This window comes from Lemur catta, chromosome 21 (assembly GCF_020740605.2).
Source record: "Lemur catta isolate mLemCat1 chromosome 21, mLemCat1.pri, whole genome shotgun sequence".
Lineage (NCBI taxonomy): Eukaryota > Metazoa > Chordata > Mammalia > Primates > Lemuridae > Lemur > Lemur catta.
In genome coordinates, this window is record NC_059148.1 from 27,999,513 (window position 1) to 28,017,932 (window position 18,420).

Below are 18,420 nucleotides of genomic sequence, written 5' to 3' on the forward strand. Positions count from 1 at the left end.
AGGCCAAGGCCTAGGTGGGAGGATCGCTTGAGGCGAGGAGTTTGAGACCAGCCTGGGCATCATAGAGAAACCCCATGTCTACAAAAAATAAAATAGAGCCGGGGGTGGTGGTGTGCACCTGTAGTCCCAGCTACTCTGGAGACTGAGGCTAGAGGATCACTTGGGGCCATGCCTTCTGCCTAGAATGCCCCTCCCCCCAGCTCTCTGTGGTTGGTTCCTATACTTCATCCAGATCTCAACTCAGATGTCACCTCCCCAGGGAAGCCTTCCTGACTGCCCCATCTATTAGACCACCACCCTAGTCTTAGTCTCCCTGTTTTATTTTCTCTATGGCACTTATAAACCGATTTAAAAAAATCTACCTCCTTACGCCAGAATTGCACCATCCCATAGAGGAGCCACTAACCACATGTGGCTGTTGAGCACCTGAAATGTGGTTGGTCTGAGCCGGGACACAGGGTAAGGGTGAAATACGCAGGAGATTTTGAAGATGTAGTAGGAAGAAAAGAAGGCAAAAGATCTCAATAGTAATGTTTTACACTGATTACATGTTAAAATAAAAATATTTTGGATATACTGAATTCTATAAGATATATTAAAATTAATCTCCCCTATTTCTTTTTATTAACATGGCAAGCCACGTTGTATTTCTATGGGCGGGCACTGCACTAAAAGGTCAGGCCCGTGAGGGCCAAGACCTCATCTGTCATGGTCACTGCTGTCTCCTCAGTGCCCAGAACAGTGCCTGGCACACGGGGATGCTCAATAAATAGATCTGCTGAGCGAGTGAACATAGGCCGTTTACATTATCTGCAATTGTATCAGCCCAGCCGCTGCTTTCTAAAGCCTGTTACCCGCCCGCTGCCTGATACCAGTGACGCTTTGCTTTTCTCCGTGTAGCCCGTGTCACCGGGGATGGCACTCGGCACACTGTGGCCCGTCAACAGGGCTGCAGATTGAGTAACGATATAGAGCGTGATAGGACCGTGGCCCGCGTCTAAGTGACGAGTAGAAGTGACTGAGTGGGGGTCTACTGGGAGGGGGCGTAGGTGGAAGAGAGGGTGTGTGCTTTACTGGAGCCTTCTTTGTTAAATGAGAAAGGGAGGGAGGGAGGGAAGGAAGGAAGGGAGGGTGGGCAGACAGCAAGACCAAGGACATGCTAAGAAGATTTCTGTGGAAATATCACCTTGAAGAGCCTTTGAGGCTGTGGAAAAAGAAAAATATCAGATTGAGTCCCTCCTCTTTCCCAAGAATGCAAAGTGAAGGGGCCTGGGGTTGGGGTGGGAAATGGGGGATTCTGTCCTCAGATCTATGAGAGGTCATTGCTGATGTTTATAAACAAGCCCTGGCCCTGAGCTCGTGGGTGTTTACTTCCTAGCTGATGATGTTCCAGACGCAACAAGTGCAGCTGGCTGAGAATTCCATCCTCTTTAGGCCGAGTAGCCTAAAGCCACTAGGGTGTCTCCCAGCCCAGGCAGAACTAGAGACAGGGGTGGGGGGAGGTTTGGTACCAGGACTCCGCTGTGACCTGGGTCAAGCCCCTTAGTGCTGTTAAGAAGAGGCAGCTGCATGGGAGGATTCCAAAGGTCCCTTCCCTCCTTGACCCTCTAGGAGAGACAGAGGCATCTGGGGTAGGAGGGGGATGTCTGGGGTGGCCATGGCTCCCTGATGTCACCCTGTAAGGACCTCAGAGAAAGTATCTCTGGCCTAAAAATAATAGTTAACATTTGCAAAGTCCTTGCTATGGCCGGGCTCTGTCCTGAGCACTTTATATATATTAACTCCATTAATCTTCACCGCAATTCTACAAGGTCCGTACTATTAGTACCCCCATTTTACAGCTGAGGAAACTGAGGCACAGAGAGGCTGTCCGATTTGCCCAAGATCACACAGTCCACAAATGGTGGGGTTTGAAACCAGGCTGTCTAGCTCCAAAGTTCCCGCTCCTAGGAATCTTTAATTACCAGCCCGAAGCATTTTCAAGCTTCCACTGTGACCTTGGAAATGCTGCCCAGCTCCTGGGAGCTTGAGTTTCCTTCCTGACCCCAGGGCAGAGAGACCTACGAGGACAAACACATTGAAACCTGGCAAAAGTGCTGTTAACCACCCACGATCTGCCCTCAGGTTAGGCCTGCAGACCCAGCTTTGGCCATTTTCCCTGAAAACACACAGATCATCAAAGTACATAATGGGTGACAGCCCGCCAGGGAGGTTCAGAGAGGCCAATTTTATTTCCTGAGGCCACACAGCAAGCCAGAGATGGCTCAGGCACCCCAGCCTCTCAAGGAAAGGTGTTTCCTCCCATTCTCAGTCTGAAGGGCCTGTCGGGAACATCCCTGGGCTGAGGTTAGGGCAGGAAACCACACGTCTCCCGCTTCCTCATCCCCAGGAACCTCGTCTGGACTCCCCTACCGGACTCCCCGCCCAGGGGGAGGCCCCGATTCAGGCAGATTCCTGTTCCCAGCGGAGAGGCTTAGCCTTAAAGCTGCCTCAAATCACCCCCTTGCCCCAATTCCAACAGCGCCAGGAGGAGACACTGGGGCTGGGACCCTCTCACCGCTAACTTGGGACAAATCCCTCCGCGACTCTTCCCTCAGTTTCTCAGTTTCTGTGAAATGAAGATAATTCCTACCTCCCCAGTTCTGTGAGGATTACAGATACAATCAAGGAGGGGGAAGCACCTCCGGACACAGGTTAATCAACTAGGGGGCCCCTGGGAAGAAAGTTGCAAATATGAACTCAAGAGACTGGGCTCCGTATAAGCTCACTGCCTGTATGTCACATTCCCCTTGCTCTGGGGGGGTTTGGGGTGGGCTGGAGAAAAGGCCTGGTGTCACATCTTCTTGGGTCTCACTGGGGGGCAGGGGCTCATTTCATTTCTGGAAAAGAACAGTAGTATCTAAGCACTTAACCTATGTCATCCCATTTCATTCTTATAAGATGATCACCATTTGACAGGTGGGGACATAAAGCACAGAGAGGTCAAGTAACTTACCCAGTGTCACACAGCTACTAAATGGTAAAGGTGGGATTGGAACTCAGGTCTGACTCCAGAGAACTGCTCTGGCTCTCTCAGGTGGTATATGCCAAGGGCCTCCCTCTCTCACCCAGTCTAGTCCCCTCTTGTCTAGTCCCTGTGTACACGTGTGTGCGCACCCACAGTGGCCCAGAGCTGAAGGGCCCTTGCGTCCCAGCGGCCCCATTGCCCGGATGGGCAGACTGAGGCTGCTACCCACCTTCCGATGCTTGCGCTCCTTCTCGATGCGGTCCATCCTCTCCAGGCGCAGGCGGTCCAGCTCCAGGCGCAGCTCGTCCAGCTCCGGCGCGACGTGGTGGCGGCTTACCAGCACCTCCAGGATCTCTAGGACGCGCACGACCTTGGGCACGAGGCGCGCGATGGCCTCGAAGCCGTGCTGGTCGATGACCCGCTCGAACTCCTGGCCCACGAGCGACGCGATGGCGTACACGTCCGTGACGGTCAGCTCGGCCACGTTCTTCTCCAGCGCCGACTCGGCCGCCAGCGCCGACCCCCGCTCCTCGTCCATGGCGGTGCTCCCGGCCTCTCCCGCACCCCGCAAACTAGTGCAACTCCCAAACTTGCCGCTGTCGAGGGCAGCGCCGGGCCGGGCCCACCCAGGCGCCGCCGGCGGCCGCGCTCAGCCTGCCCGCGGGCGAGGGCGCACCGGGGCGGCCGGCGTCGGCATGGGCGGGGGCGGCGGGCCGGAGCCGAGGTCAGCGCGCCGGGCCGCGGGTCTGGGCGCCCGGCTCGGCCCGAGCCTGCTCCCGAGATGGGGGGAGGGGAGGAGGAGGGGGGCAGGAGGAGGAGGAGGCGAGGAAGGCGCGCGCGTGCGCAGGCCCGCGGCGCCTCCCAAGTTGGGAATCCGAGTTGGGCGCAATGGAGGCGCGGGGTCTAGCCGGAGCGGGGCCCCGCTGCCCGCGGAAGCAGTTCTCGCCCAGCGGCGCCCCCGCGCCGGGGCCGGGGAGGAAGGGCGGCCCGCGGCTCCTCCGGGAAACTTTGGCGACGGCGGCGAGGCCGGGTGGCCGGCTCCCCCCGCGGGGATGCCAAGCGCCCCGCCCCGATCCCGGCCTGGCGAGGGGCGCGCCCGCCTTCTGCCGCCCGGGGGCGCCCCGAGGTCCCCGCCGGCCCCGCGCCCCCAACCTGCCGACTCGCAGCTGCTCCCCCAGCCCCGCTCCAGACCCCGGGACGCGCGGCCCCTCCCGCCAGCCGCCGCCCCTCCTCCCGCCGGTCCCCGCTCCTCCCCGCCCCCCGCCGGGGAGGGTCGCGGCGGGCCCGGAGGGGAGGGGAGGCGAAGAGCGCTTGTGTCGCTGGGCAATTGGCGGCTCCGGGGAGCTGCGCCTGCCGGGGAGAGGAACGGAGGGGCACGGGTGGACTCCGGGATGGGGCTCATCCTGGGGACAAAGCGGGGACCCCCGCCCGCAGACCCCCCCCCCCCCCGCCGACCAGGTCACCAGGCGGACCTGGCGACGCCGGACTCTGCGCTGCGGAGGCGCCAGGCGAGGGGCAACGGGTCCAAGAGTTCTCTGTCCCCAAAGCCGCCGGGTACCCCGCCCGCCGAGCCACGTCCATTAGCGGCTCCTTGTGACATACACACCAGTTCACAGTGGCTCGAGGCCGGCGTTCGCATCTCAGCACCAGCAATTTCCTTCCCCCAAACCCCCTGTTCTTTAGGACTGGCTAAACCCACTTGTCCCTCAGACCCCCTCCCACCCCCAGGAGAGCCCTCCCTGAACCCACAACCCCCGTGCACCCTCCTGTCCCCTCACGCGTGAGTCAGGGACCCTCTTCTGCGAACCTCACAGTCCGCCGCTTGCCCCATCAAAATCACTCTTCGCGTCCTGAGTTTAACCATGTGGTTCAATATGCCTCCGCCACCTGACTGTTAGCCCCTCGAAGGCAGAAATCTTAAGGCTCTTGTAGCCATAAAGCACACCCCAACCTTGCATATATTGATTAAAATTCAAAAAAAGTTAAAATGTATTATTTGCTTTACATTTAAAAAACTATGTAGTACTTATTGTGTGCTAAGCATTCTTCTAAGTGCTTTATAAATATTACTCACTTAATCCTCACTCCACAGGTTCCCAAAGTGTGGCCTAAGGACTGCTGAGAGTCCCCAGGAGCCAAGGGGTCTCTGCGAGGTTGTCACTTTTTGCAGCTATGCCCCAGTGTGAGGCTAGATGTTCTGCATATACTTGACACAAATCAGTGTATCAGAGAGACTGAAAGCAGAAGGCAGGTTTGGGGACCCAGCTCTGTTCTATTTAGCTAGACATTAGGGAGCTGCAGAAACACGGAACGGTACCACTGTTCTAAGTATTTTTTGTTTATTTTGGAGCATAGAGTTATCTTTATTAGAAAATACATATGTTAGCTGGGCACAGTATTGCATGACTGCAAACCTGGCTATTAGGGCAGGAGGATCCCTTGGGGGCAGGAGTTCGAGTCCAGCCTGGGCAACATAGGAAGACTGCATCTCTCAAAATAACCAAATAATAATATAAAAAATAATTATGTTGGCGGGGTGCAGTGGCTCACGCCTGTAATCCTAGCACTTGGGAGGCCGAGGCGGGCAGATCGTTTGAGCTCAGGAGTTCAAGACCAGCCTGAGCAAGAGCGAGACCCCATCTTTCTACAAAAATACAAAGAAATTAGCTGGACAACTAAAAATATATATATAAAAAATTAGCCAGGCATGGTGGCGCATGCTTGTAGTCCCAGCTACTGGAGAGGCTGAGGCAGGAGGATCACTTGAGCCCAGGAGTTTGAGGTTGCTGTGAGCTAGGCTGATGCCACGGCACTCTAGCCCGGGCAACAGAGTGAGACTCTGTCTCAAAAAAAAAAAATTATGTTAACATTTTAAAGTGTCTTCTATTTTTAAATTAATATTTTTTAATTAGCCAGGTGCACTGGTGTGCACCTGTGGTCCCAGCTACTCAAGAGGCTGAGGCAGGAGGATCACTTGAGCCCAGGAGTTTGAGGCTGTAGTGAGCTATGATCACACCACTGCACTCCAGCCAGGGCAGCAGAGAGAGACCCTGTCTCAAAATATATATATGTATGTATATATATATATATATTTTAAAAGCATCAGTTTAAATTTCTAATTACAGTAGATATCAATAGATATAACCCACCTAACAAAAGCTCTTTCAATAGTTTTTAAGTGTATAAAGAGGTCCTGAGACCAAAAAGTTTGAGAACTGCTCCCTTACAACATCCGTATTTTACAAGTGAAGAAACTGAGGCACAGAGAGATTAGGCAACTCATCTAAGGCCAGGCAGCTGGCAGAGGTAAGTCCAGGTCCGACTGTGCAGTCCGGCCTCAGGTTCGTGGCGTAAACACCTCTTCCTTGCTGCAGACATGGGCTAAGCACTTTACACCCACTTAATCTTCGAGGCAGCCCAAACGAAGTGGACATGTTACTATTTCCCTTCTAAGACAAGGACGGGGGCATGGGGAGGTGGATTAATTTCCTGTAGCTACTGTAATAAACTGCCACAACCTTGGTGGCTTAAAACAACAGAAACTTTTTCTCTCTTCCGGAGGCCAGAATTCCAAAACTGAAGTGTCAGGACTGGCACATCCCCTCATGGGCTCTAGGGGAGGGTCCTTCCTGGCCTCTTCCAGTTCCTGGTGGCTCCACATGTTCCATGGCTTGTGGCTGCATCACTCCAATATCTGCCTGTTCCCACATCACCCCTCCTACTTTCCTACGTGTCTGTCTTCTGTGTCTTTTTTTTAAGACAAGGTCTTGCTCTGTCACCTGGGCTAGAGTGCAGTGGCATCATCATAGCTCACTGCAGCCTCGAACTCCTGGGCTCCAGAGAGCCTCCTGCCTCAGCCTCCCGAGTAGCTGGGACTACAAGCACGTGCCACCACACTCAGCTAATTTTTTCTATTTTTTGTAGAAATGGGGTCTCGCACTTGCTCAGGCTGGTCTCCATCCCTGACCTCAAGCAGTCCTCCTGCCTCAGCCTCCCAGAGCGCTAGGATCACAGGTGTGAGCCACCTCTCCTGGCCTTCTCTGTGTCTTCTATAAGAACATGTGTTATTGGATTTGGGGCCCATCCAGGTAATCAAAGATGATCTCACCTCAAGATCCTTAAATTAATCACGTCTGTAAAGACCCTTTTTTCAGATAAGGTCACATTTACAGGTTCTAGGAGTTATGAGGAGGATATATATTTTGGGGGGGAGGCAGGTAGGGGTTCACCATTCAGTCACCTACAGAAGGATAAGCCACTTGTCCCACAGCTAAGAGGGACAAAGCCAGGAGTTGAACCCAGTGGGTGCACATGGTAAATGAAAGAAGAAATAATAAAGGTAATAAATGGCCAAATTGGGGCAACTTGGTCCTTCAAGGCAGCAAAGATGTACCGAGACTCCACTGGGAGGGGGACAAAGATTAAGGAGCCACAGTGCCAGCTGCATCCTGTGCCTCAGGACAGGGGCAGGGAAGGGGTGGGAGGGTGCGGGAGATGGAAATTAAGGAGGGAATTGTGGGGGCAAGAGTCCAAGGTGACCCCCAGATGGTGATCTGAGTGCTTAGGAGAATGGTGACAAAGTAGGAGAGGCAGTTAAGCCTAGTGGTTAAGCATTCAGAGCCACCTCTCTGTGCTCTAATTTGTCACCATCACTGACCAGGTGTGGGACTTCAGGCAAGTCACGTGGCTTCTTGGTGCCTCTGCTTTCCCCTCTGTAAAATAGGATGATAATAGTACCTAGTTCAGAGGGTAATTGTGGTTATTAAGTGAATCAAGGTACACCAGCCACACAAAGTGCTATAAAATAGTTGTTTATTATTACTAATTATTATTATCATTGAAACCTAGGGGAGGGGAGATATCCCGTATGGGTGTAGGTGTAAATGTCCAGTTGACAGCTGGAAAGGTGAACCTAGAGCTCAGAGCTAAAGAAGCGGATGCGGTAAGACCTGCATTGTCACTCATTCATTCATTCACTCACTAAACATTTAGCTCTTACTACGTGCCAGGTAGTTTGCTAACCTGCGGGATCTGGCCATATGCCAGAGAGACAGGATTACTGCTCTCATGGGAAATAGAGAGTAAGGGAGGTAAAACCAAAAATAAACTAATTTCTGATAGAGCAAGAGAGGGTTAAGAAAGGGGAAGAGAATCAAGAGATTGGCATGTCAAGGAAACCAGGTATACCAACCAACACGTGAATTGTAAGAGTTCCAGGCACAGTATCTTTTTACCTGTGGATATTTTAATATGTATTTCTAAAACATATTGAAACTCCACATCAATAATACCATCAGCACACTTGAAAAAAGTAACAGTAATTTCTTCCTATCAAATATCCAGTGTGTTCAAAATGCCAGTTATCTCAATTTATTGTGTTTTTCCTTCTTTTTTCCTCCGTGAGTCTGAATCGTCAATTTATTTTTTGTACAATAGTTCATTTAACTCAAGATCCAGATAATATCCACGTATTGCAATTGGTTACTATCTCCCTTAGTTTCTTTTCCTCCTCCATCTATTTTTTTTCCTTGCCTCACGATTTATGTTGATGAAACAGACATAATGCAAAGACAAAAATGTCAGTGTGGAGTTTGCTAATTTCATCACTGTGATGTCCTTTAACATGTTTGTCTGTCCCCTGTATTTTCTGTAAACTGGTAGTTGGATCAAGGGGTTTCATCGGGCCAGGCGCAGACTTCATGCCTGTAGTCCCAGCTACTCGGGAGGCTGAGGCAGGAGGATCTCTTGAGCCCAAGAGTTTGAGGTTGCTGTGAGCTATGATGATGCTACTGCACTCCAGCTTGGGCGACAGAGCAAGACTCTGTCTCTAAAAAATAAAAAAATTTAAAAAAAAAAGAGGTTTGATCAGATTTGAGTTCAGTTTATTTGGTGGTAGTGTGTTCTAGCATTTTTATTTTCTCTGATGTATCACATGTGATAATAATAACCTTTTTCTGGTGTACAATTCAATGGTTTTTAATATATTCACAAGGCTGTGCAACCATCACCACTCTCTCATTTCAGAGCATTTTCATGTTCTGAATTTCATGCCCATTTCAGCCCCAACCTTGTACCCATTAGCAGTCGCTCTCCATCCTCCCCCGGCCCCACCGTGAGGTAACTACTAATCTGCTTTCTGTGTCTGTGGATTTGCCTATTCTGAATATTTCCTATAAATGGAATCATATAACATGAGTCCTTTTGTGTCTGGCTTCTTCCACTTAGCGTAGTGTTTTCCAGGTTCATCCAGGTGGTAGCATGTACCAGCACTTTATAACTTATTTATTTATTTTTATTTATTTTTTAGAGACAGAGTCTTGTTCTGTTGCCCAGACTAGAGTGCAGTGGCATCATCATAGCTCACTCCAGGAGGGTTCCAGCTATCCTCCTGCCTCAGCCTCCCACATAGCTGGGACTGCAGATGTGCACCACCACGCCTGGCTAGTTTTTATTGATTGATTGATCGTAGACACCAGGGTCTCACTATGTTGCCCAGGCTGATCTTGAACTTGTGGCTTCAAGCCATCCTTCTGCCTTGGGCCCCCAAAGGGCTGGGATTATAGGCATGAGCCACTGTACCTGGCCAATTGCAACTATTTATTGAATGCTTATTGCGAGGGACTGTGCTAAGCACTTTATAAATAAATCCAATGAGTTAGGTTTTATTATCTCATTTACAGAAAAGGAAACTGAACAGGCCCAGAGAGGTCAGGTTACTTGTACAAGTCACTGAACATCTTTAGCTAGTAAATTAGCACAGTCTGATTTCCAAATCAGTGCTTGGATAGCTCCTATATGTACCAGGCTCTGTTCTAAGTATTTTGCCCATTTTAACTTAGTTAATCCTCATAAAAATCCTGGACAACTTTCTGACCCCAAAACCATCTTGAAGAAAAACTTTTAAGGGAAAACATATACACCAGGATGTCAAATAATATTGTTTCATTCAACATGATTTTGTGAGAAAGAAAAGTCGCTGCCTGGTTGGGGCCACTGTGATGTTTGGATGTTCTCCCCACAACCTTGTGGTTTGCTCTGGGTACTCTGTTTTCTCCCACAGCCCAAAGATGTGCACGTTAGATTCACTGGGGCATCTACATGGGCCCAGTGTGAGTGAGCTGGGGTGTGTGTGAGCGCGTGCTGAGATGCGGTGGCATCTGTCCAGGGCTGGTCCCTGACTGAGCCGCCGGGTTGCTCCAGCCACCTGCAACGCTGAACTGGAATAATTGGTTAAAAAATTATCTTGTTTTTCTTACTCTTTCTTAAATGTATGGATAGCTCCCATTTATTTCCATGTTTAACGTTAGAAGTGTTTTGGTCTTTATTTGGAAGTTTGGTGATATTTTTGTGATCAGAAATAGGCCGTAGGAATTCTTGTTTCTATCAATTAGCCTGTCGTAAAATTGGATTCTTCAGGCAACGTTTGAAAAAACGTTGCACTTTCCAAGAGCCTGTCACTGACGTGAAGCGAGGACGTACTGGACCTGCTTGAAAAAGCAAATACGCAAAAGGATTGACGGCGAACATAAGTTGTTGCCAGGCAAAAGCCATCATTTCACTCTCCCCCTACCGCACAAAGGTGACACGTATGTAATGACAAACCGTACGTGTCAATGCTGTATCCAACTTGAATCCAGTCTGTGTTGCACAGTCAGGAGTGGCTTCCTGGGGCAGCCGGAGGTGCAGACAGGAGAAGAGAGGCCACAGCCACGTGTGTGGGGCCCAGGGCAGCCCAGCTCTGCTGGGCGTGAGTCAGCAGACTGAGCCCGCGGTGGCGGCGGGGGTGGCGGGGCAGGGGGACAAGGAGCCAGAGAGGGAACCAGAAATGGACCGTGCCAAGTTCACATTAGCTGTGGTAGGAATGTTGTCTGACCTCAGGCACATCATTGAATCTTCCTTTGTCTCAGTGCTTTCCTTGGTAAAATGGGAATAATCTCAACCATACCTCTCTCCAGGACTTTTGTCGAGATTAAATGAGTTCAAATACAGAAAATGTTTATAACACAGGCTAGCATGGACTAAGAGCTATGTTGATGTCAGCTATGGCTATTGTCATTATTGTCACCACGCTTACACTTGCTGTGACTGTTCCCACTGATTTGTTTCATTCAGAACAATGACGTCATGGACTTAACGCCCGTGTCTGCTTGGTAACATGGAACAACTATTTAAAGACTATGGGCTTCCTGAAATATTGATGAAAAAAATAATATAATGTTTGGGAATTGCTTTAAAATAGTCCACTGGGAAGGTGGGATGGTTGGGATTATAGATGAAATAGACTCGCCATTTTGTTAATAATCGTTGAAGCTGGGTGAAGGGTGCTTGGAGGTTTGTTATACTATTTTCCCTCCTCTGCAATATTTGAAAATTTTCATAATACAAAGAGGTATTTCTGGTTTGTTTTAATAAAAACTATGGGCTTGAAGGAGTGGCAAAGTATTATTAGTGTGCCTGCGATGACCACAAGTCTTGCTTCAGCCACAGGTAAAAGAAGAGAGATTTGATGTCACCAAAAGAAACAGAAGAAAAAAATAAAAATAAAATAAAATAAATAGAAGATTTGGAGAAAGGAGAAGCTCTTGGGGAGATCGTAGGAAGAGGACTCTCAGGACTGGGTGCCGGGGACCACCACGGTTAGGGGTAGGAGGAAGAGCTGTGGGCAGATGACAGACGGTTCCTCACTTGGGCAAGGCACGTGGCAGAGAGAAGCGGTGATTCTGTGGAAGGAGAAGTCACTGCTTCCTGGAAAATCAGGCCACAGGCGCCTGAGAAAACACTGGGGCTAGAAGGCGACTTCAGGCCACTTGAGTGTAGCTGGCCTGTGCTGCTGCCAGTGAACTTTTTCATGAGCAGCAACATTTTCAGGAGCCTGAGCCGTCACCAGCCCAGCTCTGCCTCACCTGTGCTGTCCCTCGGGCGAGATCCCCAGTTCTGACCTGAAACAGCCTCGCACCCAAATACTCCTCAACCCACGCCACTCTCCCGACTTTCTGTGGTTGTTGTGGTTTCTCATTTCTCCTCCCCCATCCCCCCCTCCTTCTCCTCTTCCTCCTCCAGTGTCACAGACCTGAGGTGGTAACGGATCATTTTGGTGCCATCATTGCATCTTTACACACCAGGAATGTCACTCACGACTCATGTTCTGTTCTGCACTCACTTCTGCTTGATAGCACCCACCTGTACCAAGGGCACTGAGAGAGGATCAGCCTCCCCAAGTCCATCTCGGGAAATGAGAAGATCAAACCTCAGCAGCAGGAGTTTAACCGCATCGGGCACAATCTCTGAATTTCAATGTCATTTTCTTCCTAAAGAGAAGCATTTGCCCACCTGTAAATGCCAGGTCTGTGCAGGTTTTTCATTACAGCTGCGTGAACCTGGCACTGCCTCTCTGCTGCAAGATTCTCATCCACTTAATGGTTGGGCTCTTCATTTAAAAAAAAAATATGTTTAGAGAAAAATGTTAAAAAAGCAAAAAGTCACCCATTGCCTTTGGATTCCCTAGAAAACAGAGCCCGAGGTGAAGCTTAAGAGCTCAGGCCTCCCTGGAGAGCAGAGTGCTGGAGCAGCAGCCTGAGGGAAGAAGGGAAGGGAGGCGGGAAAGGAGGGGGAACAAGTTCAAGGTGGGATATTACTAACGTGGCTCAGCTTTGCACGAACTCAGCTGGTTGCTCGGTTTTATGGGATGTCTCTGCAGAGGACATATGAAACCAATGAATCTCAGAACATTCCAGAAGGGGCCACTGGAAAAATGGGGAGGGGATACATAGGGGAATGTGCGCGATTTATCTGCCACTCCTTCATTAGTCCTCCTCCCATTTCTGGATGAACCCTTCTGGTTCTAGATGGTTCCCGGGGGCTGAGGTGGCTGCGGTCCTTTGCCCTGTGGTCTTCTGAGACAATCAGAAATGCTGGGAGCTGAAATGACCCTGGCCCTGGGCAGCACTTTCCAACCTCGGGACCAGTGTGAGCTGTCGCTGTTCATGCGGAGGCAAGGCAAGACCCTGAGGCCGGGGTGGGGGGTGGCGTGCAGGTGGGATGATTGAATCTAGGTCTGCCATTCCCATAATCCAACTGTTTGAAAAATTATGTATTGAAAAGAAACCTCTCCCGCCTCATTTCAACCCCCAGGTAACTACTGTTGACAGTTTGGGCCGTGTGCTTCCTGATCCTTTTTCCTGAGAATATGCGTATTTATCTGCATGTACGTAGTGTATATCTAAACCTACATTTGTTTTTTTAATGAAAACAGGACATACATATGAGTATGCAATTTGCTTATTTATTATAGGGTAATAATACCCTATAATCATTTTTCCAACTCGGCACATATAGACCCACTTGTTCTTTTCTAAAAATAGATAATACCTGCCTCATTCTTTTAAACGATTGTAGAGCTTTCTGTTTATGAATGTGCTGTAATTTACCCGATCACTGCTCCCTTGGTGTTCATTCAGGCTGTTTCCTGGTTCGGACTTTTAAAAAAAATTATTATTTTTAGAGACAGTGTCTAACTCTTGTCACCTAGGCTGGAGTGCAGTAGTGTCATCATAGCCTACTGTAACCTCGAATTCCTGGGCTCTAGTGATCCTCCTGCCTCAGCCTCCCAAGTAGCTGGGACTGCAGGCACGCACCACCATGTCCAGCCAATTTTTCTACCTTTTATAGAGATGGGGTCTTGTTGTGTTTCTCAGGCTGGTCTGGAACTCCTGTTCTCAATCAATCCTCCCACCTTGACCTCCCCAAATGCTGAGAGCTACTGTCTCTGGCCTTATGAGGTATTTTAAACAATGTTGTGCAAATCAACACAATTTTTGGTTCTCACAACTTTATGAAAAGTAGCCAAAACATGTTGCATCCTCATCTGCCCAGTACTTCCGTTCCTGCCTATAAATTAGGCAAAAAGGCGGAAGGCAGAAGGCCGCAGCCCACCACTGCCGAGAGCAGGGCCCGGGAGTGTGCTGGCGTGTGCTGGCGGTGCCGCCCTGCAGCCGTGCATCTTTCCAAAATGTACTTTTGCCCATGTCAGTTTCTGACTTAAGTCCTTCCCGTGATTCCCATTGCTCGTTAGGGGCTGGGGTTGGGGAGGGATCTGGCCCTTCTCCTTCTTCAGCCTCATCATCTCTTGTTCCCCACATGTTAACCACACTAGCCCTTTTTCAGTTTTCAAAAAAAATCTGAAAAATAGAGCCCAGGGAAGCCCATGAAGAGAGGGTCTTATGCATAAATGCCTGATAAAAACTATCCCTAAAGACCCTGCAAAAACCACAACCTTGCACAAAGGCCCTTGCAACCTTACCCAAGAAAATACTTCTGCAAGGACATCTGCCCAACAACTGCCTGTCCAGCCTTGCACTGGCGCCATCCTTGTTTTTGATCCTTGTAGCCAAGGATAATTATCTCCAATCATGTAATCCTCCTCATTTTCCTTTAAAAACCTTTGTCTTCCTTTACCTCCCTGAATATGCACATAGTTTACTGTGGTATGCCTATTCCCAGTGCAGTGCCTATTCCCAAATAAATACCATTTTCTTTTCGAGGGCCCCTCTCTGCTATTTAGGCTGACACTGGCAGTATTTACTAAATCTAAACTTATACCTCCCCTATGACCCAGCAATTCTACCCCTAGATTTAAACCCAACAGAAAGGAGAGAAAAATATCCATAGCATCTTTACTCAGAAATCATCCAGAACAAGAAATAAGCTGAATGTCCATCTGTAGTAGAATGGAGAAATAAACTCATACAGTGAAATGCTATGCAGCAATGAAAAATAACAAATGATTCCTATATGCAACAGCACGAATGACTCTCACAGGCATAATATAGTGAGAAATAATCTGGTCCGGACACAAGGGAGTACACGCTGTACGGCTCCTTTTGTATGAAATGTTTGAACAGGCAAAACTAAGCTACAGGGGCTGAATGCAGAGCAGCAGTTGCCTGAGGCAGGAGGTGAGAGTGGGACTGAGTGCAAAGGGGCACAAGGAAACTTTTCCAGAGTGAAGAAAATGTTTCTATTTTGATTGGAATTGTGATTATGTATGTACCTATTTGCTAAAATGCATTACACTGTACATTTCAAATGGGTACATTTTATTATATGTAAGGTATACCTCAATGAAGTTGATATTTTAAAAGCATGCAAACCAGTCTAGTGATAGTAGTCAGAACAGTGGTTACTTTGTGTGGGAGGTGGCAATTGATTGTGAATGGGCAAGTGGAACCTTCTGGAAGTTCTGCAAATCTTTTATATCTTGGTCTGGGTAGTGGATTCAGGGATTTGTGCATATGTAAAAGTTCATTGAGCTGTAACTTAAGATGTGTGCATTTTATTGTATCTAAGTTATAACTTCATGAAAGGGTAAATTAAAGGAAAATAAAATAAGTAAAAAATACCAATGTCTTTCCAAACTGAGGGTCTCCACACCTCAGTTCTAAGTGTCTGGATGGAGTTCGTTTCCTGTCCCACTCCTCTCCTGTTTCCTTTCTAGTCCTCAATCCTTTGGGCCTCAGCTCAACTGTCGCTCTCCTAAGGGACACTTCTTTAGCTCCCACTCTAGATTAGACTACACCTTATATGCTAATACAGTGCGGAGGACTTTCCTTTCATAACTAAATGATTGAAGTTGTGGCTGGTATTATTTCTGCAATGACTTAGTATCTCTGTAAATTTGTGGGGTTTTTTTTTTTTTTGAGACAGAGTCTCAGTCTGTCACCCTGGGTAGAGTGCAGTGGCATCATCACAGCTCACTGCAACCTCAAACTCCTGACCTCAAGGGATCCTCTGGCCTCAGCCTTCCAGAGTGCTAGGATTACAGGCCAATCTCTGTAAATTTGATTTATTAATCTGTGGTTTCTCCCACCAGCAACAGTTCACCCTTCCTTTGGTAAATCATCTATTAATACATAGGTTTTCCTTTGAGAAATCACTCTTTTCTCTGCGCCCAGTCCACGTGCTTCCGGTGAGTTGGCACCACCCCCAGGCCTGGCCAATCAGAGAAGTGGATTTCTCTGCAGTTACTGATTGGTCCTGGGATGGGCATGTGACCCAATCAGAGCCAAGGAGACCCCATGAGACATTTTCTGGGCTCTTTCTAATTAATATTTGTTCTTGAATTTGGAAACTGAAAACTGGACCTGCTGGCAACCCTTTTGCCATCACGGAGAGCCTGAGAATGAAGCTCACAGGGAGGGAAGCAGAACTGAGCGATAGTTCAAGACCTATGTCTTGACTTTTCAGTAACCTTGAGCCAATATATTCCCTTTTATTTATGCTAGTTTAGGTGAAGTTCGCAACCAAAGGTCTTAACTGTCAAATGCCTGTCTCACCATCTATTAGATTGTTAGCTCAAGGGCAGGGTCCTTGCCTGTCTTGTTCACCACTGTATTCCCTCCAGCTAGAACAGGGTCTGGTGAATAATTTTACTACTTTAAATATTTCCTCCAACAGGCACCTATTATTAATGGCGTCAGCTAATTCAGGTTTTATTCAGTTTACTGGTAAATTTATCACCCGATGAGGAACTCTACATAATACTCTTAGAATTGCCCTCGGGACCCCTAAGTTTTAATACATTGTTAAAGGATGAATTTTATGGCATGTGAATTGTATCTCAATAATGAAGTAAGAAAAGAAGGGAGGGAAGGAGAGACAGCCCATTTTGTATTGCACTTCAGTGACCACGGTTGGTTCTGGGCCAGACCCCAGTTGAAAGCTTTGTTCATCATCCATCAGATATTAAGTATCCAACATGTGGCAACTGTTTGTCATGTTGGATGTATTCATGCACATGATGGCACATGACCTCATGCCAATCAATCTGTGTTGATAACCTTAAATGTGCATGTTTCCTGTGGGTGACCTGTCAAGTCCTGAGAGCCTGTGATCCTTTAATTTGATGTCCAATCCTGAAATAGCAACGTTGAAAGACACCTGATTGAAAAATTATGGCTACAACAAGGCTACCAAAAACAAAACAAAAAAAAAAAACAAAACCCCAAACCAAACCAACTGAAAAGAACTATATCAAGTGGTTGATAATGGTTATTTTATAGTACTGTTATTAGTTACCTTTGTCTCTTTTCCAATTTTAGATATCATAGTTACTTTTATAATATAAAACATAAAGTTACAGACGGTTTCTGGCTGCATCTTTGGTTTGACCACCAGTGTGTTTTCAAAAATTGAAATTGAATGTATTTAGCCATGGCATCTATGCTCCAGTTTGCCACAATCCTCCATCTTCCCTATTGCCTAAGCTAGTGCCGTCTCTCATTCACATAAACTGCCTGATCACTGAAGGCATTTGAATGTGGGTCCCCTGATTTATATAATAAAACCCTACAATATACACTACCTTGTGTTCCACTAAGATGCTAAATGCCCATATTTTAATCCCTGACAGATGGAGTTATTATATTATTCAGTTCAAAAATGAGAATTAACTTTGAATTTCTAGATAAAAACAAAATTGTTCTTGGCGTTTTTCTACAGTTGGATTTCTTGGGAAGTCAGAAGGGCTGTATCAAAAAAAGAAAGTGGGCCAGGCATGGTGGCCCACATCTGTAATCCCAGGACTTTGTGAGGCCGAGGCAGGAGGATTGCTGAGGCCAGGAGTTCAAGGTTGCGGTGAACTGATTGTGCCTCTGCATTTTAGGCTCGATGACAGAGACAGAGATGCTGTCTCTTTAAAAAAAAGTGGGGGGTTGTATCCATTACTTTAGTAGGAAACCTCTGTAGGTATTATCAGCAGAAAGAGATTCATTATGGAGAAATAGGGGCTTATAAATGTGTTGGAAAGGCTGGAGGAGTAGGCTCTAGACTGAGTCTCCCTCCAGTGATGGCACCCAGAGTCATACTACAGAACTGACCCGCCAGGGAAGGCAGGACCCCTGCCAGTCTGGAAGATGGGGAAGGAGGGGACCACTACTAGAACTCTTGAGCTCAATAATACAGTTGACTCTTGAACAACATGGGTTTGAACTGTGAGGTTCCACTTACACGTAGATTCTTTTTAATAAAAGTTACACTGAGTCTCCTGCCTCTCCTGCCTCCCCTTTGACGACCTCCACCCAGCTCTTCTGCCCTGCCACCCCTGAGACAGAGACCAACCCCCCCTCTCCCTTGTCCTCTCAGCCTGCTCAATGTGAAGATGAGGGTGAAGACCTTTACGATGATCCACTTCCACTTAATGAACAGTAAATATATTTTCTCTTCCTTAGGATTTCTTAATAACATTTTTGTTTTTCTAGCTTACTTTATTGTAAGATATACTTTATTATAAGTATATAACATAAATGACATACCAAATATGTGTGAATCCACTGTTTATGTCATCAGTCAGCTGTAGACTGTTAGCAGTTATGTTTTTGGGCAAAAATTATAAGTAGATTTTTGACTGCGCAGGGGTC

At 48.0% G+C, this 18,420-nt stretch overlaps 1 protein-coding gene across 3 annotated transcripts in view; it reads right to left on the reverse strand.

The window, feature by feature from the left end:
- The window catches only part of RILPL1 (Rab interacting lysosomal protein like 1), a 29,383-nt gene extending 25,600 nt beyond the window's left edge, over nt 1-3,783 (reverse strand). For all 3 annotated transcript variants that reach the window (XM_045534976.1, XM_045534975.1, XM_045534977.1), the window contains exon 1: nt 3,237-3,783. In XM_045534976.1, coding sequence (XP_045390932.1) covers nt 3,237-3,545 — 309 coding nt within the window. In that variant the 5' untranslated portion in view covers nt 3,546-3,783. The remainder of the gene's footprint in view (nt 1-3,236) is intronic.
- Between the last annotated feature and the right edge of the window lie 14,637 nt (nt 3,784-18,420).